Source organism: Vespa mandarinia, chromosome 1 (assembly GCF_050613455.1).
Source record: "Vespa mandarinia isolate Hongniang chromosome 1, ASM5061345v1, whole genome shotgun sequence".
Taxonomy (NCBI): domain Eukaryota; kingdom Metazoa; phylum Arthropoda; class Insecta; order Hymenoptera; family Vespidae; genus Vespa; species Vespa mandarinia.
Genome location: NC_140810.1, coordinates 16,160,001 through 16,187,500, shown reverse-complemented (window position 1 = coordinate 16,187,500; position 27,500 = coordinate 16,160,001). Strand labels below are relative to the sequence as shown.

The 27,500-nt window shown below is 29.7% G+C and overlaps 1 protein-coding gene across 1 annotated transcript in view; it reads right to left on the bottom strand.

The window, feature by feature from the left end:
- Window positions 1-27,500, bottom strand: part of pio (zona pellucida domain-containing protein piopio) — a 75,541-nt gene that overhangs the window by 16,531 nt on the left and 31,510 nt on the right. The window contains exon 4 of the mRNA XM_035871315.2: window positions 17,697-17,911. Within this exon, the coding sequence (XP_035727208.1) occupies window positions 17,697-17,911 (215 nt within the window). The remainder of the gene's footprint in view (window positions 1-17,696; window positions 17,912-27,500) is intronic.

Sequence of the window (27,500 nt, the reverse complement as noted above, 5' to 3'; positions counted from 1 at the left end):
TTATATATATATGTGTGTGTGTGTGTGTGTGTGTGCGCGCACGTTTTTTTTTTACAAATCTTCTTCGTTTCATTAAATGCCAATGTCGAGAAGTTTTCATATCTCTGAATATTCTTATTATAAATAAAAAAGAAAAAAAAAAAAAAGAATAAAAAAATAAAGAAAGAAAAAAGAAAATATTCTAATTGAACTGATTACCCTAACGAAACGTTTCTTTTCTTTTTTTCTTTTTTTTTTTTTTTTTGCTTTTTTCCCCCTCAGTAACATCATTAAATATAAACGATCTCACGATAGACCTGAGAAAAAAAGGAAAAAAAAAAAGAAGAAGAAGAAAAAAAAAGGAAAAAAAAGAGAAAAAAAAAGGAAGAAAAAAAAAAAAGAAGAAGAATTTCAAGAACCTTTTAAAGTGTTTCCGCAATTATTGTTCGTTATGGGATATCAACTGGAAGTCAGATACCTTGGCTCGTTATAACGGAAAAGGTCGACGAAGTTCATAGGGGAAGATGAAAAAAATGTTAAAAACGTTCAAGACTTTCGCACGCTCGTAATTTCCTCGCTAATCGTCCACCGAGCTTCAATGATTTCCGGATGCCTTCAACTTCCTCGACGATCATTTCGTATAAGTTACTTCACATTTAAACGCTTATTTTATCCAGTTAAATTCTCATGTCTATATAAGAAAGAAGGAGACAGAAAGAGACATAGAGATATATATATATATATAGAGAGAGAGAGAGAGGGAGAGAGAGAGAGAAACAGAAAAACATTAATAACGGCTACATTAAATAGATTGCCACAAAGGAATCGTCCTTTACGAAGAGACTCGACCTACCTTTAATCTCTTAAGTAGCATTTCCTCTCTTTTTGTCTCTTTCTCCTTCTTACCCTCCTACCGATGACTAATCGAATCGATTTATTTAATCCTCCCTCAGAGGAATTTGTTTCGGGACAAGTGGAAAAAGGATTGAATAAAAAGCCTGTTGAAAATTCTGCTTGTAAAGAGAGGACGTTTAAAAGGATGTTTCCACCTTCAATCTTTTACGAGACGCTGCTGCTGCTGCTGCTGCTGCTATTGGTGTTGGTGCCGTTGCTATTGCTGTTGCTGTTGTTGCGGCTAACTTCTGATTCAGACTCACTTGGTAGCTCCTTCTTACGTCTCTTACATCTTGCAGAACACGCTAGAAGCCAAGGATTTGCTTACGAGATTGAACGTCTCTTCTTTATGTGATATAGGCGTCGTGAAACGGAAAGCGAAATAGTGGGTATATATATATATATATATATATATATATATATATATATACATATGGTGGAGGAGAGCTTCGGGGCTCATGGCTATTGAATAATCGCAGGCTAGAATCTTGCCATCGAGTCTTCTCCTTCCTGCTATATATTTCCTCTGGCAGGATTCGAGCAACTCCACCTCCCTTCTTTGAGCTAAATAAGAAGAAAGAGAAGGAGGAGGAGAAGAAGAAGAAGAAGAAGAAGAATAAGAAGGAAAGAAGAATAAGAGAAGGTTGGAGAATCGAACGTAAATCGTATACCTTTGGTATAACTTAATCGTTGGACTCGGCACGATTTCTAATGCTAATCACACGTTAGCCCTTAGAGAAACTTCCCCTTTCATTTGTGTTAGATCCCTTGGTTAGAAAGGACGGAAAGGGGGAACAAGGTTTCGTTGTATAAAGATGAGGGGAAAGGGTAGATAGATCCGGATCTACGATAAAACGATAATCTTCTCTGTGTTGTCCAATCATACATACACGTAAGTTATATATTATACATACGTAGAATACATACGTAGGGTACGTACGTACGACTCGAGATGAACTACATTGATAACTGGCAAATGGTTAAACAGAGTATTATTACCCCTTGCTTCCAATTAGCCTTTTACTTAACTACAGATCGATTCTACGATTGGACGAGGGAGCTATCCAATAACATTAATCGACCGATTAAAAGGAATATCCTAAGGATTTTATTCTGAGATTAACACGATCGATTGATTGATCCATCGTACGATCTATTTAAATTTCTCAATCTTACTTTAGAAACATTTTGTTAAAATAAAAATTGAACTATGATAAAAAAAAAAAAAAAAAAAAAAACCATTGAATTAATTCGACTCAAATTTAACACATATTATTGAAATTTAATATCGTAGAATAATGATAACGAAAAAAATGAAGAAGAAGAAGAAGAAGAAGAAGAAGAAGAAGAAATGAAAATGAAAATGAAAACAAAAACAAAATTATCGTAACTATCGTAGGAATCGAACGATTATATAATATTATCTTATGTTATATAACAAATTTCATACGACGACGATAAACATTTTTATGATGAGTGTCGTAGATAAAGTGGATCGGTGGATTTCAAGAAGATTCGTGGAAGAATGTTTCTACTAGGAGGGTGGAGAAAGGATGGATACCGTCTTGAGGATCTCGTCGTTGGGCAAGGCGCCAGCATTGTCCCTTTGGTCTCTTTGACTAGCTTAAGTGAGAAAGAAAGAGAGAGAAAGAGAGAAGAAGAAGAAGAAGAAGAAGAAGTAGTAGAAGAAGAAGAAGAAGAAGTAGAAGAAGAAGAAGAGGAAGAAGAAGAAGAAGAAGAAGAAGAAGAAGATAGCTCGACTTTGAACAGTGGAAAGGGTAAGAAAGAGAGAGATAGATGGATAGATAGAGAGAGAGAGAGAGAGAGAATATATGTGGAAGGACAAGAAGAAGAGGATGGCGGTCTCAGAGCAAAGAGGAGAACTTGGGGAGACCGGTCTCTTCTTCTCTTTCTCTCTTAGTGGCCAGAGTTATGGCGTATCCTTGCGAGCAGGCGTCCTCAGCCTGCAAAAGCAGCTGCAGGAGGTGCCTCGCTAGCCCTCAGTCAGAGGTCAACGAGGATGGTAGAGGACTTGTATATATCGACGCTCCGTCGGAAAGAGAAAGACAGAATGAGAGAGAGTAAGAGAGAAAGAGAGAGAGAGAGAGAGAGAGAGAGAGAGAGAGAGAGAGAGAGAGAGAGAGAGAGAGAGAGAAACTTTAGCGTATTGTTCAGGGGTTCTCTCAAAGATCCTGGAAGATTCTTAAATCTACCTAGTTCAACTAAGTTTGGATAAACTCTTTGAGTCGAGTGAGAAACCTTTGCGAATCTCGAAGGTTCTCAAGTTAACGATGCTTTTATGGTGGTCTGAGGGAGTTTATAGTTCTTGTTTCTCTTGGATATTGTCGATGATGTCATATCTTTGAAATGGATAATGAAATCCGTATTTGGAAAATGGCTAGTTCTCTCTCTTTCTCTCTCTCTCTTTCTTTTTCTCTCTTTCTCTTTCGTACACTTGCTTGGTATCTATCAATAGAAGCAAAAGAAAGCAAGATAAATTCTATTGTCTTTTGGTAATAAAGAAAAATATCAGATAAAGGAAGTTATCTTTAAAGGAGACATGAGTTCCGCGTTGCATTTACTTGTCCAACGTTAATCGTCCAGGTGAAACGTTGAAACCGCTGAAGCAATCAATATCGATATACCGTTAGGGTATCTTCCAACCAAGGCCGTTATACGGAAAGAGAAGAAAAATACTCATATATATATATATATATATATATATATATATATATATATATATATACTTATAATGCTAATGCTTCGAAGAATTCCCGATCATTAACATGATATCTCGAGCATGATGATATTTCAGGATAAATAGATAGGGGATGGGTATAAACCTGTGCAAGTTTAAAGGATTTAGAGTTTGAGTTATAAAGGTGGGCCAAAAAAAGGGACGATATAAATTCGTGATGTATGCTTGTGTATATATGTGTATATATGTCTATATATATATCTATATGTTAGGAGGAACAATGGACCATTTTATGAAGGATATGGGCAAGGGATAAAGGGAGGGAAGGAGGGTGAGATGGGTGTGGGGTTTGAGGAGGTAAAGGCAGTTCGTCTGGTAAAGAAACGGCCAAGGATTGGTCCACTGCCCGCGGAAAATATGCAGGTTCTTCTTCTTCTTCTTCTACTTCTACTTCTTCTTTTTCGTCTTCTTTCTTCTTCTTTCTTCTCTTCCTTTTCTTCTCTTTCTTTTCTTTTCTTTTCTTTTCTTCTTCTTCTTCTTCTTCTTTTACCCTACAAGGCTCAACCGCCACGTACGTATCCAGTGGTTCTCAATTTTCAATCTACTCCCACAAATTCTCTATGAGAAATATGTCATCGTCGATTTATAATGACTATTGACACATATCACTTACTTTCACAATGAATCGTCGAAAGGATTTCGAACTATTACGAAAAGTTCATCGTCATCTTAATATCAAAATAATCGATCATTCTCGATACTGACGTACCGTAACATTATGGAAATGTAACGGACGGCTTAACGGTTCCCTTATTAGGAACGATAATACAGCATGACTATGGCATGACAAGAGAAGCCCTGACGTTAGCATTAAAGTGGGCTCGCCAACTCTATATACTCTTCCTTTTTGTCGAGGAGCGAGGGGGAGGGGGAGGGGGGTGGGGCCGGCGGTGGTGGTGGCGGCGGCGGCGGCGGCGGCAGCGACGTCGGCGGCGGCACATTCGCCATTATGGTACTTAACTACGGGGATGCCGAAGCTAGTGACCTTGAAGAAGTCCATTGGAATCGAACGATTCGATTTAACGCTAGGAAGAGGTTCATTGTTGTTGTTAGAATACTTTTGCGAAAGACCTCGTCGAAAGTTCGAACGTCTGATCTATAATAAGAAGGAAGAAGAAAAATAAAAGAGAAAAATAATAATAATAATAAAAAAAAAAAAAGAAAAAAAAATAATAATAAATAGGTAAAGAAAGAAAGAGAGAAAGAACTAATGGTATCCTCAATTTCTCTTATCCCTTAAAAATATTCATTTTTATTATCAAAGCTATATGGACTAAGGTATTCCGAAAATATTGAAATTAAGGGATTTTAAAGGTTTTGTCGATGAAACAAAGAAACTTTTCAAATCTTTAAACGTACTTATGGTAAAATAATTTAATTATTTTTATTCTTTCTAAAGGAATATCTTTTTAATGAACCCGTATCCCTATGCAAATTAGATGAGACGATCTTGTAGCCAAAATCAGCGATGAACATCGTCTAGACGTATGGTAATGGGTAGTTGAACTGAATGGCGAATAGATTCTTGGTGTTTGCCGACGCATGTTCGCTAAAAGATTCTGAGAAGGACAAATATATATATATATATATATATACATATATATATAAAGAGAGAGACAGATAGATAGAGAGAGAGAGAGAAAGAGAGAGAGAGAGGGAGAAAGAGAGAGAGTGGTAAAAGAAGAAGGCAGATAGCGTATCCAAAGGAAAGGAAGGAGGTGAAAGTCTGCTATTAATTCTCTCGTGCACACCAAAGACAACCGAGAGAGAGACACACGGTAGGGATAATCGCAAAATGACCGTACGTTGGACAACGTCGAGTCCTTTCTTTCTCACGACGATCTTTACTTCGCACGATCGTAAAGAAGAGAGAGAGAGAGAGAGAGAGAGAGAGAATTTGCCTTTACTCTCGCGAAACGCCCACGAATTTTTGTTTAATTAGATTCCACGATGATATAAATTTTTTTTGTCTTCTTCTTTTTTTTTTTCCTTTCCTTTCCTTAACGGCTTGGCCCACGTCAAGCGAATCCTTAAAATATTTATTTAAATATGATGGTTAAATTCTTTAGAAACTCGTAACGGGCAATCTCATTTGCGCTGACGTTAATTTCTACTATTCGATTTTCTATGACGATTTTTACAGGACTTTTTTTTCTTTCTTCTTTTTTTTTTTTAGTAAAAGATATATCAAAATAGATCAGAGAATTGATCTCTTCTTTCATATCATTTGTCATTATCATTTCGTTCGTTCATAATCGTCGATCTTACGGATTGACAAATCGACGAGGTACTAATATTAGAAAATTTTAATAGGATAATAATCCGGGGATGATCGTCTCCGTTGACGTTAACGATAATAGACGTTAGACGGGTATTAACGTTAGATACAAGGATATGTAACTAAATCGCTTACTTAAGATTCTTCTTCATGCTCGTTAAATTTTTTGGATGAAACCAACGTTGGTTGGTTGGTTGGTTGATTCGATCGATTATATCGAGTCGATTCGAAGGAAGGGCAATCGTTTCGGCCGATAAATCGTTGAAAAAAGATGGCTGTCGCTAAGGTTGATCAGAAAGAATGGTGTATATATATATAGTCAAGGGCTTACGTGTAATTTACAGGCCGCGAGCTAAGATTTTACGATGTAATTGGGCCTCGAGAAGAAGTACCTGGGGTACCACTCCTTGCAAACCTGTGGTTACCTCACTACTAGGAAGATATTACAGGGTCTACATATACCTTCTATGTGCACTATACGAGAGCGAGCAAGGGCACCATTTGCCCGAGCTAATGGTACCACCACCTGCTGCGTAAACGAAAACGAAACTGGATACACCGTAGGATATTTCTTGCGATCAAAGAAGAAGATCAAAGACTCGACAAAGGGTAAAGTTTTAATGAATGCCTGGACATATATAATACGAATGATTTAATTTATTCTGATGATGATTTGCCTCTCTTATTTATTATTTTTAATTTGGTCACATGATAATAGAGATCCATTGATTCGACGATCTTCGAATGGTATGGATATATAGGATATATATTTATATACCATACGAGAAATTTGCATAAATCGATAATTTATACGTATCAATATCATCATAATATCTTACTTACATACTTTTATTTTACTATCTATCCTATTTATCGATTAAAGAGAACGATTGGACGATTAAGTCTTTGAGAAGAAAAGCTTCGTCTGGATTATAAAACGCGGTTATATATATATATATATATATATATATATATATATATATATATATATATATCTCATACATTGAGCAACTCATTCCTGGGAAATATTTTCACCGTGAAAGAGTCGCTTTCTGATACTTCCCCCTACTCCTTCACGCCATCCTTCCCTTCCTCTCGGAAAATCAGATCGGAGTTGTTTCGAAAGTATTCAATATATATATATATATATATATATATGCTATGCATGCGTATGAATATTTAATCAAATATGTAATTCACTTTTATATTCCTTCGCGTTTATTCGCAAATGATCTTCGATCAATTTGATCATAATACGCTCTCGTAAAATATTGACGATTTAATAGAATACCTTGAATTAAATCGATCGAAAATAATCGAGAATATTCGAATTAATTGAATGGAAAGTTTATAAGAAGGACATATTTTCAAGGACATATCGTAGTTCCTATAAAAGTATCATACAATTTCAATGTCGTCAGTGGCTATAACTGGATACTGTTGATGTTGCCCGCAAGTTGGTGCAATTATACGAAGCTAAATGATGATTTAAAGCAATGGAAAGATTTTCTTTTCTTTTTTCTATCTCTTTTAATATGTTTCTGTGGAAGAGAAGACAGGGCAGATAGGGGAACTTGTAATAATTTCATAGAGCGATTCGTTTTACGATCCTTAGCCGAGAATAGCTGCCTACGTAGACGACGACGAAGACGAAGACGACGACAACGACAACAACGATAACATACATAGAAATGTATCGTTCATAGATTTATTGACAACACGAAGAGTGTACCCTCTTGATAAATCGTTTATGGAATCGTACAACTCGAGTTACCAAGTGAAGCGGAACGTTATTAAAGGATCCCTTATGAAGCAATTAAACAAGTACCAATAATCTTGCAGACTTTTCAATTTTCGATATATATATATATATATATATATATATATATATATATATCGTAGATAGATTGAAAAGTATATATATAATGACATATAATAAATATTATATATATCTAATATTTATATATATATATCGAATATTTATAATATTTTATTTATATTATTATATATATTTGTAATATTATATTTATAATATATTATATTTATAAAATCTGACACACATATATATATATATATGACCATACTATAATGTATGTATAATATATATTATACATCTATTAAATAAATATATATATATGTATATATATATTTGTTTCTTCTTATTCGTTGTAATTTTATTTTCTTTTTTTTAATTTATTTTTTATTTTTTCTTTTTTCTTTTTTTTTTCATCCAGGAAAATAATTTAAAATAATTGTATTTGTTTTGTTTGAGAGAGAGAAAAAAGAAAAAAGAAATTTTTATACGATATGAAAAATTTACTCAAGACAGAAAGATAAGTATATTCTATTCGAATAATACATGATGATCAAAAAGAGATTAATATTATAGATCAATTTTCGTAGTAATCATTTTTGTCATTGTCGACATTTAAAAACATTGTAATAGAAAATAAAGAAATACAAATTACATCGTTTGATTTTTAAATGAAGTAAAAGTACAGTGAAAATACTTCGACGTTACTTTCTTAAATAATTAATGTATACGGCGTTGGGTTAATTAGTTAATTGAAAGCCTACGTTGTTTTCTATGTCTCTACGTGATTTGTATTTTCTTGTATTCTTTTTTTCTTTTTTTTCTTTTTTATGTTGTTTAATTTCTTTTCCCATTCCTTTTCTCGTTCAACGTAGATTTTTCTTTTTTCTTTTTTTTTTTTCAACGTAAATCCTTGAAAGATCGACAAGGATGAAGATGATAGGTAGAAGAGGATCAAGAAGATTCATAAGTGTAAAAATGAAGAACGAAGAACGGCAGATGTTATTGCTGCTACGTACTAGCTAAGGAGGCGGTTCGGTGCTGCGCAACAGATGCGCTATTTGAATATGTCGAACTCGTCTGACCACTCGCTGCGAACTCTCCTTTCGCGGCTTGAGATCTATCGTACGATTCAAAAGTTATTTATCACGAGTTATTTACCGTGCACCCAGAGATAACCAACCAAGAAATAGAAATAATTTTGTTCTTTTCGAATGTCTAACGGTTTAAATGGTTTCTATTAATAATTCTTAAGAAGAAACATCGTAGGCATTGAAATGTTCAAAATAAATGTAAATATTCCTTATAAACTATCTTTTTCTGCTGTTGATAATTTACGATTATAATTAAAAAAAGAAGAAAAAAAAAGAAAAAAAAAAAAGAGATTCATCGAAGAAAAATAAAATTTGTCGAAGAAATACGACTGAAGTTTAATAATTGTAAGATTCTATTGTTTTTCTTTAATAAAACTAAAAAAATTTGAAGGAACAAAGCTTGTTTTCTTTTCTTTTTTTCATTTATTCATTTATTTATTCGTTTATTTTCTTATTTCTTCCGAGGAGAAAAATCAGATGAAATTGTATATTTAATAATTTATCGTACGTATTCGAGATCGAAAAAAAAATCTTTCCATCAATTAGAAACGATTGATCCAGCCTGTATATATTTTATGATTAAAAAGTAAACATTTCGTTTTCATTTAATGAAAGTTTACTAGAAATCATGTTTTTTTCATGAGAGAAAAGAAACTTTTGCGATAATTCACGAATTATTATAGTTTGGTCCTATCTTTTTGAAAATAAAGTGAAAGTCACCTTTCTCTCTCTCTCTCCCTCTCACCCTCTCTCTTTCTCTCTGTCTCTCTTTCTCTTTCTCTTTCTGTGTATGTGCACGCCTGTGTGTATCTCTCCTTTTATTATCGATCAATAACGTCATTCTCTCAGATGTTACGAACACCAATGAACATGAATGTAATTCTTGTTTGTCTTTATAAGGTGACGCAAATTCATCGACCTCAATCATATGAAATTGGAGAAAGTGAAGCAACCAAATGGACACGCTCTGTCGAATTAATTTTGAATGAAACAAGCTCCATATGTATACATATAAAAATATACACATACATGCCTATATACACACCTACACATTTATATATATATATATATATATATATATATATATATATATATATATATATAAATACACACACACCTATAATATATATTTATGTATGTATATATATATATATATACACACCTATATACATACCCACACGTCTATATACATATACACACCTATATATATGCCCACATATCTATAACATACTTATATTTATGTATGAGTATATTTTATATGAGTATATATACACTTTACTTCTCAATAGAATTTTAATTGTCTCATTATAATTAGACTCGATCAAATGATAAAATGATTATATGAAGAAAAAAAAAAAAAAAAAAAAAAAAGTCACTCGAAGGATTTTCTTTCGTATTTTCTTATTTTATTAAAGATACGAATGAGATCGCAAGATGGGACAAGTTCTTAAAGATATTACGATACTCTTGGAACGTAACCTTGGAAAGTTTTATCATCAAATTTATTGTCGTTTATTGTACCATCCTGTATTCATTTTGATGATCTTGCATATACATTTACAGATATAAATATATACATATATATATACATATATATATGTGTGTGTGTGTATGCGCATGTGTGTATAAAAAAAAAAGAAATACAAGGGAGATTAGTATATAAACAAACGCACACGCACACAAATATACATTATATTTATATATATATATATATATATATATATATATATATATATGTATATATTATGTATATGAACGCAGTATATAAACTTATGATAGAGAATTGAACAGCGACTTTTACTTTTACGATCGAAGCGTGGGCAAAGCTAACGTCACTGTCCATAAGATATATTCAGTAAACCCACACACAATATCCTTATTTTAAGGACATTTCTTCGTTCAACGAATTGTTTCTGCAAACGAAGGAGAACCGAAGAAAAGTAAAGAAGAAGAAGAAGATAAAAAAAAAAAAAATAAAAAGAGAAAAGAAAAGAAATAACAAAAAAAAAAAGAGAGAGAGAGAAGGAAAAAGTTAATGATACGACAGTGACAATTAGAAAGCCGTAGCCGATCGTAAAACATTCGAACGTTTTTCTTCGTTGATTTAGCACTATGGCAATGGAAAAAAAAAAATGTGGAAAGGATCTAAAATTCAAGGACGTTCGCTTCGGAGAAAGCCTCCGTGAATTTTTCATACGTGTTATACGAGCCTATAATTTAAAAGACGCGCTCTCGTAACGATGAGACAATTTGTTATAAAATAATTGTTGGTTGGTGAGTGAAAACAGCGTCAAAAAATAGAACACATTGTGACGATACGTATTTAAAATCAGAGAATGTAATCGTGTATTTTCTTTTTTATTTTTTTTCTTTCTTTTTTTTTTTTTCTTTTTTCTTTTTTTTTTCGTAGAGAAAATTTCTACATTTTTGCACTTTTTTTGCTTGTTTGTTTTTAGTAACTCTGTTTATGTAATTTAATTCAAAGATAATAATCTATATAATAATCTACGTATGTTAAATCGCTTGCAATAATTATTAAATAAAAAATTATGAATATGATTGCGTATAAACAAAAATATTACATGTAATATATATATTGGCATGTTCATTTTTTGTTTTATGTATGACAATGACATAGATTATTTCATATATTTAATTTAAAATATTTACATCAATATTATTATTATTACTATTATTATCTATTATTAGCATTGATTTTATTTTACTTTTCTTTTTTTTTTAAATTTACTAATTCATTTAAATTTCACTTTTTTTTATACTTAATTTTTTTTTTACTTCGCATATTGATTTCTATGATTCATGTGCAATAATTAACATACGATATATCCAACAAGCTATTTTTTTTTTTTTTTTTTTTTTTTTTTTTACTAAATTACATTAAAAAAAAAAAGTAAGGAAAAATTTCTAAAAAGAAAATTATATGAATCATAGAAAAATATATGAATCATATATTATATGGCATAGCATTATTATTATTATTATTATTATTATTATTATTATTATTATTATTATTATTATTTCTTTTCTTTTCATTTTCTTTTTTTTTCTACGAATTCCTTTGCAATATATTTCGTATGCAAGTGAAAGATAGAAATGTGAGAAAAGTTAAGAAAACATATAGGTATTATTATGAACTCTCGTCTATTACACGTGATACCATTAATAACAGGTATATAAAATGTATGTAAGAAGTAAGAGAAGCACGAACTTATTTGCACCGTTAACTGGATATTCAAGCGTAAGATTCAGTGTGAGACAAATGAGGTGCCGCCTTACGAAACACTTGGTGAAGGTGCTCGCCAATGACGACAACGACAACGACGACAACGACAACGACAACGACGACCACGAAGACGACGAAGACACACGCCTTTCCAGTAGGTCGTAGAAGAAAAAAAGAAAAAAAAAAAGAAAAAAGAAAAAGAAAAAAAAAGAGAAAAAAATAAAAAGTAGAAAGAGAGAAAAACGAACGGTTGACTGTCGTGAAGATTGAAATGTTGGTGTCTTGTTAGATACATCAAGAATCATTTCTTTTAACTCTTTTAGTTTTGTTCAACGATAAAAATGATCAATTCGCGATAAATTAAATTCTTCTTTTTGTCACTTTTTTTTTTTTAAATCTATTTGAATATATATATATATATATATATATATATATATATATATATATATATACAGATATTATTCTTTCACGAAATATTTTATAGATAAATTTTATTTTTATAATTACGAACTATACTTATAGAATAATTATTACAATCGGAGTAATTTATTATCAAGATCACTTAGGAACTTTTTGTTCCAACTTTTTAAATATTGTACATTAAAAAAAAAAAAAAAAAAAAAAAAATTTATTTAAATGTCAATTCAGATAATTTGTTCGAATAAATTTTTATACGAATGATCTATCATAAATCGTAAATGATCGTATGGAAAATATTTCAAATGAAAGAAGAATTGTAATCATAAAAAAAAAAAGAATGGAAAAAGAAAATATTTCGTGCGAGTCCATAGACAAAGTGATTACCTAAACTTACGTAAGTATTTATTATCGGACAACGTGTGATCTATGTCTATGTAAACGCATACACACGTGAAAAGTCACACTCGAGGAGAGTAGTAAGTTACGTAAGTGCAAGGGATGGTTACTCAAAAGCACCATATTTGGTTGCTACTACTTAAGTTGGGACGTACCTTGAACTAATCCACGGGTTAGCTATTCCAAACACGACGAATGCAATTTATGTTAATCTCATGGATCGAGAAAATCATTCTCCTTTTCTCTCTCTCTCTCTCTCTCTCTCTCTCTCTCTCTCTCTCTCTCTCTCTCTCTCTCTCTCTTTCTGTCTCTTTCTAAATTTGTATATCGTTTCTTTATTATTTTTATAGTAATAATTTTAATATTATTGTAATATTATTTTCGATTACATGATTTGGATCTCTTTTATCATTTATGTTTCGATTGAAAATCTTTTTTTTTTTATTTATTTATTTATTTATTTATTTATTTATTATTATTATTATTGTTATTTCATAAATGTTATACTTAATATTATTTACATACGTATCTTATCACCTATTATTATATTTGTAATATTTTTTTTTTAACAATTCATTATCTAATAAAACATATCTTCTATAAGAAAATTATTGTTAAACCTTACTACGCATATTAAAAATATCTTCTACTTTTGTCTTTTTTTCTTTTTAAATTGAACATTAACCGGACTGATTGTATTTTTTTTTTATTGTTGTTGTTGTTGTTGTTATTGTTGTTGTTGCTGTTGTTGTGAATATCTTTTAACGAAGAACAAATTAAAAAATTTTACTTTTCTCCTTTCGAAAAATAAAAGATTTCGGCGGATTCATTCGCGGTGATTTTTTTTTCTTTTTTCTTCTTCTTTTTCTTTTTTTCCTTTTTTTTTTTTTTTTTTTTTAAATTGATCATTTAAGCGGCACCTTCGAATGTTAAGAAATATATAATGATTGCTTAAGAAGGAATTGTAAAATTGCCCACGGTCCATCGTCTACGGTCGATCGCACGCCCACGACGACCTCCAGGAATCGGCCGTGGACGTAGAGGTCAAAGACTTCCCTCGCCCTGTGCGAGGTAACCTCTCACGAACGTCGGAGTCCCTTCTACGTTTCAGGACAAATCGTTCCCTTTGCCCTTAACCGTGGCAACCCTTAAATTATCCTTGCTCTTTCTGTCTACCGATTTTAAACGTCATTAAGGGCTTACGCATACGTCTGGTAAGTTTGAAGAACAAAAATCGACTTCTTTTTCTAAACCTCATCAATTTTTTCTCTCTTTTTTATTACAATTTATTCTTCTGAGAATATTACATTTGAAAGTTTCATCAGAAAATTCAAAAGGAGAAAAAGAAAAAAAGATCCATTGCTTATATTCGACATTACGGTATACTTGCATATTTAAAAATTTAAATGTCCTTTTTTCAAAATTATGTTTTCTTTTTCCTTTGTTTCTTTTTTTCCATATCAAATAAATTTATTAATATCATCAATAATATTTTGCATATTACTTCGATCGATTCTAATGAAATTTTACACGATCGTTTTATTCGTGCCACTTTTTTTTTTTTTTTTTTTTTTTTGAAAGTTATAATCCTTTCTTAATTATTAAAAAACTTTATCGAAATTTTTGATCAAAAATCACACGATAAATTCGATCGGTCATAAATTTTTTTTTTTTTTTTTTTCCCTTATTAAATGAATATATTAAAAATTCGTTTGATCCTCGTTAATCCAATCTTAATTGAATTTTATTATATAATTGTTAGATAAAATAATTTAAACGATTATATAAAACGCGTATATAATAAAAATTACATAATAACAATTAATATCGGAGGAAATGATATATATATATATATAATTATGGAGAATTTAATTTGTCAATTTAAATAATATTTCCATGTAATTTCTTGAATGAACATTATCGATTCCTTTTATTAAAGAAATTTCAAAAGTCCGACAATGTTTTTCCATTTGCACGATTCGCTTTCTTTTTTACTTTCATCTCGGGACTTTAAACGAAGCAATTTGCATAAAAATATAAGTGTCGGAGAAGATCGTACAAAAAAAAAAAAAAGAAAAAAAAAAAAAGAAAGAAAGAAAGAACAAATAAAGGAAGAAAAAAAATTGAACAAGCAAAATCAAACGAAAAGAAATTTCTAATTATCGTCAATGTTTATACAGGATGGGCCAAAAGTTTCACGACTCCCACAAATTTCACAATACGAAAAAAAAAAAAAAAAAAAAGAAAAAAAATAATAATAATCGGCTTAAAAAAATATTGAAAATAAAAAGAGACATCTAATCGATTTCCAATATCACTTATTAATTTTTTTTTTTATTTTTTTATTTTTTTAAATGAAAAATCGAACGATTCATACCATTCCACGATACTCACATTTCAATCGTTATCTAACGTAACCATTCTAATTATCATCAATATCATAGATCATAGATCGCATAAGGTTATCGATCGCCCGAGGATCGTCATAAACTTTTTCGTTCGAAGCAAACCGACGATTTCTTCTCTCGAACGTTTTTCTCGTCATCGACGATATTTTTTTCGTTTAATCGTTCCACACCTTTATCCTTTTACGATTTATCCCGATGATTGGTATAAAGATAAGAATCAGTATGGAGAAAGACAGAGACGGAAGAGAAGAGAAAAGAAGATAAGAAAGAAAAAACAGACAAAATAAAAAATAAAAAATAAAAAAAAGAAAAAGAAAGAAAGAAAAAAGAATCGAACGTGTCTCAGAGATTCTTCTCAACAATACAATCACAATTGCGATCGTACATACATACCAATCTTACACCATTTAAAATCTAAATTTGCTTCTAAGTACATAAGTACTTACTATATATTCGCTTCTAACCACGTAAATACTTAATTATACATATATATGTGTGTTTGTATGTGTGTGTGTGTGTGTGTGTGTATTTAGAGATAAGATATTAATTTTTCCAATAAAATAATGTCAACAGTTTCAATAATCAATATTTAAATAGATAACACTTATTTATAACAATTATCACTATTATCATTGTATTTATTACAACACATTGTTAAGTAATATTACTCATAAATATATAATAAATATTAATTAATAAATATTGATTCTATACATTATCTACATATTAATCAATTCAATGATTAAATAAATAAATAAATAAATAAATAAATAAATAAATAAATAAATAAATAAATAAATAAATAAATAAATATGAAATTATTTGTGTAAGAGGGAATTTTACCCTCTACATATGTATATACACGTGTATATGCATCTATATCTTCCTTTTCCCTCCCTCTCTTTCTCCTCCTGCCTCCCACCTCTCACTCTCTCTCTCTCTCTTTCTCTCTCATTCTCTTCGTGCGATCCTCGTAAGAAGAAGGCTGCGAGTCCGGTCACATAACGGTCCAGTTATGGTATGGCGAGGAAGCGATCTCTCGCCTCGACACACGATTCCTTCGTTACACGAACTTGCCCTCCTCCTCCTCCTCCTCCTCCTTCTCCTCCTCCTTCTTCTTCTTCCCTCCCAACCCCTTCTTCCCCACCCTTCACTATCCTCTTCTTCTTCTTCTTCTTCTCTTCTACTTCCTTCTCTTTGGCATGTCCTTCTCCCACTATACTCGTCCTTCTCCGCAATCTCTTCGTCTTCTTCGTCTTCTTCTTCTTCTTCTTCTTCCTCTTCTTCTCTTTTACCTCTATCGAGTCTCCTCTCAGCATGTACTCACGCGTGTATTCACGCCTCGGCGAGCTTTTTTCAAGTCGCCTCGAGCGAGTACGTACAAGCACGAACGATCGTTAAGCTTCGTCACGCTCAAAGTCCTATGTGTATATTCATTTGTATATATACACATATGTATTATATCTCAAAATTCGTTTGAATTAAATCATAAAAAAATTAATATCTTATTTGAATATACTTTTTCGCGCGTTAATCAATGAGAGATAACTCGAATAATAAATAAGCAAATATTTACCTAAGTCTTGTAAGTTTAAATTTTGTCAAGTTCAAAGTACCGTGTATATTATGTATGTAAATACGTATCGTTGTACCTTGAATTTCGTTTCAATTAAATCTTCAAAAATTAATATTTTTCAATATTCCTTTTTTCACGTATATTAATAACTCGATAATAAGTAAGTAAATATGTACCTACGTTGTATAAAGTTTGAACTCAAGACAAATTTGATTAAATTTGTCTTGTCATGGTGAGGGAGAATGGATGGGGGTGGGAAAAGAAGGGGGCCCAGTGTAGAATTATTGTATAAACAATTACGATTATAGTATCTCTTGAAAAAAAAAAAAAAAAAAAAAAAAAAAAAAAAAAAAAAAAAAAAAAGTTTTTTTTATAGTAAAGCGTCTTACTTTTCGTATTTTCGTATATCTTGTCTCATTGTATCTTTTATAAATTAACTGGAATATTAAACTAATGGATCTATAAAACTTCGAATTATTTTTTTTTAATTCATTTCTTTCTCTTTTTTTTTTTTTTTAATTCATTTCTTTCTATATATATATATATATATATATATATATATATATATATATAGAATATATAGAATATATATATATAGAATATATAGAATATATATATATATATATAGAATATATATATATATATATAGAATATATATATATATATATCATCTTCTCTTTATTTTAGTATTGTTTGTTAAATTACTTGAAAGAAGATAAACGTACATAATATAAAATTAAAAGATTTTTTTTTTTTTGTTTTCTTAATAAAATAAACTAATAGATGGTATCGTGTATGACGTACATGAAAATAATGTAAAACAAAAAGAAACTCACCAATTCGGTAGGCATCGTGTTGCAGGATCTCAAAGGCAGATTGTATGTTATCGGTGAGGGTTGACTTCTGTATTCCTGCAGGCAGGAACTATTTTTCGACAAACCCCTTGGATAAACCAAACCGTGGAAATCGGTTTTACCCTCGGTCGAAATATGTACGATTATCGATTCGCTCGCACACTCGATTTGCACCGTGCTCGCTATCGTTGCAGTTGCTGTAAACGACAAAAAGAAAATAATAATAATAATAATAATTTTATAAATAATCTTATTCAATCAAAATCATTAACATTCATTACTTTTTAATAAGTGTATATATATATATATATACATGTGCGCGCGCACGAGCGCGCGCGCGCGTGTGTGTGTGTGTAATTACATAATTACAAGACATTAATAAATGTAATTTGTAGTTGAATAGAGCAATTAAAATTTTTTTTTCTTTTTTTTTTTTTTTTTTTTAATTTTGCAAAAATGTTTGCAATTATATTCCCCCTATATTATTTACTTAATAAGTAGTATGTTTTTCTTTTTATTCATTTTTTTTTTTCTTTTTTTTTTTTTTTTTTTTCTTAAAAATATCCACATAAACAAATCATGAATTATAGGGTTTACGATAAGCGCAGACGCGTAATTTCTACTTCGATATTAATTAGAAGGACGAGCATTAATCTCACGTTGGTCAGAACGCGCTAATGCGAAGCTAATTCGCTTAGTCGCGAACACCGAGCGTTCTCTATAAAATTAATATAACGGTATAGGCCTGGATCGAAGGATCAATTAAATCGTCGTAGCTTGCGATCCATTATTCGCCATTTTCGCACGATCTATGGATGGTAAATACAACGGAGATATTTGTCTACATTATTAAAAAGTAAAAATTGTTTAAAAAGTGCATTATTTATTTCTAATGTCAATTTAAACATTATCTCAAGATTAGCTTAAGTTATTTAAAGAAAAATCTATAAATTTTGTAACATCTTATTTTACGAAAAACAAAAACAAAGATAAATAAATAAATAAATAAATAAATAAATAAATGTTTTTTGTTTGAAAAATTGTTTTACCCTAAAATTGTTTTTATCTTAAAAATTCAGAATGTTTAATATTGATTAGAAAAAAAAAAAAAAAAAAATTTTTAATAGATAGAGATATAAGACGTGATAGGACACGACAGGATAGAATTAGACAGAAGCGAATAAGATCGAATAGGATAGTAAAAAATTGATAAGATTAAAAAGGATAGAATAAGGCTCAAATAGATTCAAATAGAATCGAAAAAAAATATAGAATAGAATTAAATAAATTCGAAAAGAATCAAACAAGATCTTATTTGATTTTATTATAGTATATCGATACTATTCAATTGTTGTTCTATCCTTTTTAGTCTTATTCAATCCTATTCTATCTTTTCCAATTTTATTTGATCCTATCCGATCCTATTCTATTATATTTAAAGCTGTTGAATTTCTTTTCGATTTTGTTCGATCTTATTCGGTTCTTTTTTATTATTTTTCCATATTACCCTTTCTCGATATATCCTGTTCCATCCTATTCCTATACTGTCCTATTTCATCTAAACGATATTAAATATCATAAAGATAATATTAAAAATATCTTTCAAGTAATATTTATTCATTTTTTATCGTAAAATAATAAACCATTGAAAAATTATAATTTCTCATATATTTACATTAAATATTTTATATCAAATATGTTATATTAATTTATATGAAAAATATATACGATATATATATATATATATATATATATATATACGTGTATAAATTATATATTTAAATATAGTAAATTTATTAAATTATTATATTTACAATCTTATTCTTAATCGATTTAGACCAATTATAATTTTTATTTTTAACCATGAAAAAAAAAAAAGAATCTCTAAGATCTATCTTAAATTTTGATTATAAAATTTTGATGTAAATTCAAAAAAATTTTACTCGTTGATCCATAATCAGTTATCTGTAAACTCGTAAAAATAAAAGAATGGTGAAAGAGTATAAAAATATATATATATATATATATATATATATATATATATATATATATATGTAAGTTTATATAAAAGTTATCTTTCCTACTTGTCAGGCATGAAATCTAACGGTGGATAAGTTCAAACGGAATTTACGGAACGCGAGCAGTTTGTCGTCGAGTTAGCAGTCACGTAAGCAGGATTCTAAACGTGCAATGAAATTCGAGCAATGGAAATGGATTGAATAGAAAAGCAATCGTTCGAACGCAAAGTAGTCGTGACGTTGAAACGTCAGACTTATTACTACCGGAATCGTTCGCTAGAATTCTTCTCTAATAATAAGAATCATCGGTTGTATTATCATTATCATTCAACCACGGAGACAATGATGAGAGAGTCATGAACTTGACTTCGCTGTCGTTCGAGTCAGTCACGTCGAGATACTCATTCCCTTCTCTCTCTCTCTCTCTCTTTCTTTTTCTCTCTCTTTTTCCCGCACCCTCTTCCCCCTCACTCTTTCTCTATCTCTCTCTCTCTCTTCTCTAAATTAATTCGATTTTTTGAAATTTTTCTTTTTAAAATCGATTGATCTAATGAAATTAAAATTTGAAGGATATTCTTGAACAATTCTTATTTTTATATGACTTTTGATAGAAGAAAGAAAGAAAGAAAGAAAAAAAAAAACAATTTACGTGAATTATTCAAATTTTTTTTTTTATAAAATTTAATTCCACGATACCAACGTATTTGGATACGTTTTATATATATTTCTAAAATTTCATTTTACTTTGCGTTTACAAAAGATACGAGCAAAAATTTGATTATAAAGAGATAATAAATGTCGAATATTATTTTGTAATATTTCAATGTTGACTTGATAGATAATTTTTATGAAAAAGAAAAGAAAAGAAAAGAAAAGAAAAAAAGAAAAAACAAAAAGGAAAAAATTAAATTTTATTTTTCATTTAAAAAAACATCGCTAAAAAAAAAAAAGAAAAAAAGAACGACAAATTATTATTATTATTATTATTATTATTATTATTATTATTATTATTATTATTATTATTATTACTATTATTATATAATAATTATAAAATTGAAAAAATAAAGAATATCGTAAGAAGTAAAAGGTTCGATCGAGGAAATAAAATTAAATGAAGATTTTCGTAGGATGATCATCGAGATGTCATCTAGGTTATTAAATAATTCTCAAGAAGAAGTTGGTAAAATGGTAGGAGGTAGTAATTATCCGCACGCTGAAAAGATTAAACGCGATCTCGCGGTAAAGTATAATAAGATGAAAAAAAGAAAAAAAGAAAAAAAAGAGAGAGAAGAGAAGAAAAGAAAAGAAAAGGGAAGAAAAGGAAAGAAAGAAAAAAAAATAGGAAAGAAAGAACGAAAGAAAGAAAGAAAGAAGCGAGACAATCGAGTCACGTTGGGCCAGGCGCCGTCGTCGGAAATATCGAAGTGGGACCGAAAAGGACTTCTTCGTGCCACGAGAATCCACGGGTTCGTCGACCGGCCATTTCCCTCCTCTTTCACCTCTTCCTCTTCCTCATCTTCTTCTATTTCTTCTTCTTCTTCTTCTTCTTTCTTCTTCTTCCTCATCTCTTTCATGCTTTCATACGATTTATTTTGGTTTTTCAACGCCACCAATATAGCGGTCCATCGAATAAAAGAAGAAACCAAATAAAAGAAAAGAGAGAAAAAGAGAAAGAGAAAGAGAGAGAGAGAGAGAGAGAGAGAGAGAGAGAGAGAGAGATAAAAATCCGTAAGATTTTTACAGACCTTCACCTTCTTTTGCGATCAAAGGTAGAAATCTTCATTCGTCTGTGTAAGGTGTAAATTTTTTTTTCTTCAATAATATTTCTTCATTTTCGAATATACTTTTGATCAGATACTTTACTCATTATCATTCATTCATTTACTTTTAAATTTATTTCATCGATTACTTTAATTACTGGACTCATTAAGATTGATTAATGTAATCGTACGATATTTTTATGTACAATTTCAAAATTGTAATTATTGAAATTAATAATTTATATAATTTTTAATTTCTCTCTCTCTCTCTCTCTCTCTCTCTTTCTCTCTCTTCATTTCTTTCTTCTCTTTTTTTTTCTTTTTTCTTCGATTGACGCGTTATTTTTTATTCCTTAAAATAAATTACGTCGAAATAAATAACATTAATCGAGAATTAGATAAATTAAAACTGAATAATTTATACATTCCTTATTTTTTTTTTTCTTTTTTTCTTTTTTTTATTCGACTGAAATTACGTTTTATTCCGCATATAAATCATTGTCTTAAAATGTTAAAATCATCTTAAATCACTTTAAATTCAAAATTAAAGAAATAAAAATGATTTATAGATTTATTTTTATCCTTTTCATTTCTTTCTTCATTTTCTACGACTGAAATCATTTTTATCTCTCTCTTCCCCCTTTCCTCTCTCTCTCTCTCTCTCTCTGCCTCTCTCTCTTTCTCTCTAAATATAAATAACCTTGAAGTAAATTACTTCGACGGTAATATTAATCCGTCTTGGTGGTCGAGTAAAAAAAAAAAAAGAAAAAAAGAAAAAAAAAGAAAAAAAGAAAGAAAGAGGAAAAAAGGAGAACAAAGAGGTTAAATTCGCGTGTAAAAAGGCGTGAAATAGGAAGGAGTAGGATCTTACCGTAGAGGTAAGAAAAGGGAGGTAAGGAAGAAGGAGAAAAGGAAAGAGAAGGTAATCGAGAGGAGGATGAGGAAAGAAAGAGAGAGAGAGAGAGAAAGAGAGAGAGAGAGATTGTTATCACGAGAGGTGAATCAGAAAGATACAAGTCTACGTTTTAGCGGCGACAGTGAGACTTGAGTGGTGCTCAAGTCACGCCGGAAGTCTAGGGTACTTGACCTTAAGGTCCGCTTCCATGGCTAGAGAACTCCTTTCTTTGTTCATACCATGAAGTAGAAGAAGAAAAAAAATAAGAAGAAGAAGAAGAAACATCTCGATGTTAGCATTGACGCAGAACAACCATAAAAATGGTAATGAGTTTAACCGTTGTCACTGTTGTCATCGTAGTTCGACACATTTTCTTCAACTTTTTCTTTCTTTCCTTGCCAATAATCCTTCGCCATTTTCACTTTTTCTTTCTTTCTCTCTCTCTCTCTCTCTCTCTCTCTCTCTCTCTCTCTCTCTCTCTCTCTCTCTCTCTCTCTCTCTCTCTATCTCTTTCTTTATTTCTTTCTATCTCTCTATCTCTATCTCTTTCTTCGAAATGAAAAAGAAGGAAGGAAGTTGAAGACCTGAAGGAACGACACAAAGGCGTGTCGAGGTTTTCCTCCCGTCTCTGTAATTCGCAAACGACATGCGAGTCTCGACTTCCGGTTTCCTCTTCTTCTTCTTCTTCTCCTCTTCCTCCTCCTCCTCCTCCTACTCCTCTTCCTTCTTCTTCTTCCTCTTCTTCGTCCTTTCCGTTTGTACTACGTATCGAGAAATCACGAACTTTTCGACGAATTAATGTGCAAGTATTACTTAGATGTGCAAGTTCCTTTTCGATCTACGTAAAGACATATTATATCTATATACTTGATAGAAATTTTGCAGAAAATTTTTTATAATTATTATTATCCTTTCTTTAATATTATTTCGTGCATAATAATAATAATAATAATAATAATAATAATAATAATAATAATAATAATAATAATAATAATATGTTTATGTCCTTATAAATATTCACGATTTTTTTTTCCTTTTTAAGTTTTATTACTTTTTCAAGTAAATTTTTATATATTTCTTTCTTTCCTTTTTTTTTCTTTTTTTTTTTGTCATAATAAAAAATTTTTTTTGTCATAATAAAAGTTGGTTCATATATATTATTATTATTTTTTATTATTGTTATTATTATTATAAATATTCAATCAGCTATATTATTTCTCACTAGTTTGCAAATTAATAGTTACTCAAAGGAGAAAAAGAAAATGAAGAAAAAATTAAATCTTTTCATATCCTTCTAAATATACTAACATATTTTATCAAAGTTTCATTATTCTCCTATTAATACAAATGTTTTACGCATATTCTTACAAATATTCAAATGGATATATGTGTATAAGATTTTTACGTTAATGGGACTCCAAAGAAAAAAAAAAAAAAAAAAAAAAAAAAAGAAAGAAAGAAATAAAATAAAGAAAAAGAAAAATAATAAATATATTCATATTCTTATAAACATATTGATATATTACTCTCAAGTTTCGTTATCTTCTTATTAATAAAACAATTTTTTTCATTCAGATTCTTAGAAATATTCAAATGTGCTATATGTTTCGTTATTTCAGTAGGGGGTTTTTTTTTTTTTTTTTTTCTGAATCAATCATTGGGAATTCAACGAAAGAGGGAAGCGAAAATAAAATTGACAAAAAAAAAAAAAATAAAGAAAAAAAAGAACGTCATCGAAAAAAAATCATATTGACTATGCATGAGACGACGAGAAGATTTTTCTCAGGCGTCTCGTTCGACTGTTGTAAAAAGAAGATATACCGTTCGTTCGTCCATTACTTAGAAAAACATCTCACCATCCGTTTCACTAGGATTCAGGAATGCAAATTCGACGTTACACGCATCCGCGAACAACTCGCACGCACATACATTACGTTCTATAATTATGCGCGAAGCGTTCTCGCATATATATATATATATACACACATACTTAATAAAACCGGCTTGTGTATCTATTGGCCCGTTCTTTCTACGGAAAATCATATGTAACGGTAGGGATGATTACTTTGTTAATAAAATCCCTGAATTCTTTCGGAAAATTCGTTCTCGTTGAGCGGGGATGAAAAGAAATAAAAAAAAAAAAAAAAAAAGAAAAGAACGAAGAGAACAAATCAGAAAAATTTTTGTGCTCATCATTTTTCGCTCGCTCTATTTCTTTCACATTTATCCTTTCGTTCGAGTTTTTATTAAAAAAAAAAAAAATTAATCTCTTTTCTTCAATTTTTCGTATCACTTGTGCCAATCGTACGAAGATATAAAAAAAAAAAAAAAAAAAGGAAGAAAAAAGAAAAAGAAAAACAAAAAGAAACGAAAACAGAAAAAGATTCTATTCTTAAATTTTCCTTTTCTTTTCTTCTTTAATATTCAACCTTCACGCGTTACTTCTTTAATTTTCAACGAATGATACGAACTGACTGTGTCAATTGTACAAAGATGAAAAAAAAAAAAAAGAAAAAAAAAATAATAAGAAAAATTAATTCTTAACAACCTAAACATCCTGATGACGCATATATCCATTGGATTATGTCAATCGTAAGTACGAGAACGTAGGAACATACGAAAAAGGAAAAGGAAAAGGAAAAGAAAAGAAAGAGAGAGAAAGAAAAAACAAAAGGAAAAAGAAAAAAAATGAAAGGAAAGGGAAAATAAAGAGATCCATGAGTGAAAGAGAGAGAGAAAGAGAGAGAGAGAGAGAAAAAAAGGAGACACGTAGATCGTTCGATGGCGTACGCGTTACAAGACCGAAAGTCGACGTACCGAGACGCACAGTTATGCAAGAGCTCGGTGGTACCCTCCGTGCGTGAGATTTTAATGCACTGGGATGAACACGAGCGGCATAATATATCGGACTTCGAACCGATCGTCAACTTCCTGTCAACGTTAAAATATGAGTTTCTTATTTTTTTACATTGAGTTTTGAGAAATATTGACAATGAAATATGTGTGTATATATATATATGTGTGTGTGTATATATATATATATATATATATATATATGTATGTATGTATGTATATATATATATATATGTATGTATGTATATATATATGTGTGTGTATATGTGTATAGAGAAGGATAGAAAGAAAAAGTAGTAAAGTGACGAAAAATGATTTCAATATCTTTCCTATAAGACAAAATGAGGATTTAAGGTCAAAGTTTAATCATAAACGATAGATCGTTCGATCGTGACGAGGATCGTGAAAAAAAAAAAAAAGAAAAAAAAAATAAGGATTTAACCTCGATAACGAAACGATAGGAGTGATTTAAAATTCACCAATAGATTTGCATGATCATCCCCGTTCATCTTATTATGGAAGCTTAAAACGCAATAGATATTTCGACAGTCACGAAATTTGGTTTCCTTTTTTTTCCCCCTCCCCGTTTTCTCTTTTTTCACCCTTCATAATGTCTTGTGTAAACTCTTAATACACACGTTTATACGGGTTATTAATTTTGATTTATGTTATTATCAGAATTTTATCTATTTTATTATCAAAAAATTCCATTGTTACTTCATATTAAAATTTTTCTTAATTCTTTTCTTTTTTTTATATAAGAATAGTTATAGATTATAATTACTTTATTATAATTATATATACTATAATAAAGTATTATGATAAAGTATACCAAAATATACATAATTTATATATTTATGATTTTTTTTTATTTAATAATATTTTATTAAGAATTTTAAAATAATTATTATTATATACATAATATAATTTATTATAAATAATATCATATATATATATATAATGTATTACAATACATACTAATATAGTAATATAGTATATATATATATATATTTTTATATATTGTAATATACTATTAGTATATATGTGATAAAACATACTAATAGTGACATTATATTACAATTTACTAATACAAATGATACCTATAACTTTCACATATAATTTTCTTCTAGATAAGAAAAAAAAAATGAAAGAGTAAGTTATAGTAGACGTTTAAAGAGAAAAAAAAAAAGAACCAAAAAAGGGATTTTATTTCATCCTGTATTTCTGACCTAGTAGGATAGATACCGTTGAAATCTCGAAACGAAACATTCCGTTTTCCTTCTTCTCTTTTTGGAATACGTTTTGCAAGAGATGCTACGAGATGATCTCTCGCAGAAGCGTGTACCACTAGTTGCACTTCTTCGAAGGAAAATTGCAGCGAACACGGTTCCATGAATTCCGTTAGGCCTGCAAACGCCTTTCCATTGGCTTGCTTCTGCCATTATAACTGTCACAGGGTACGCAATTCGTATTTATACCCCGTCCACCTAGCGATCCCGCTAACAACAGGAAGTGACATCAAAACGTCATCGCATCACCTCTGTGTTATCTCTCTTAGTCGACGAAACGATGGATGAGTCTTTTAATTTTGCTTACTCATTATACTTTTTAATCGGTGGCTCATCCTGCCTCGTGTCATTCACCAATAATACGGTATATTTTTTATTGATTAAGCTCTTCTTCAAGGAAAAAAGAAACGAGATAAAAAAAAAAATAATAATAATAATAATAATAATAATAAAATAAAAGAAAGAAAGAAAATTGTTCATTTTCCCTTCACTTTTAATTTCTTTGTAATACAGACAGAAATATACTCATTGATTACTCAAATATATTCTCGATGACATTTAAATATATATTAATCATAATCAATTAAATATATATAATTCATAATTGAAATCTATTTAAATTATTAAGAAATTCTTTAATTCAAAACTAACGATGCATTTCTAGATTCAAATATATATAATAAAGTTAATATATAACTATAATTTATTTTTCAATTTAACTATATTTTAATATATACATATATAGTACTATCAATATTATCACATATTCATATAATAAATATATTACGTATTATCACATATTATATATATAAACTCAATAATATACAATTTGAAATATATTCAAATAAATAATAATTCAATTATTCAAAGCCAACAATATTCTCAGCTCAACAATATATAAATATACATATAAATAATTATATATCATGAAACATTTATTTAAAAATAATGAACAGATTTATACGTATGAT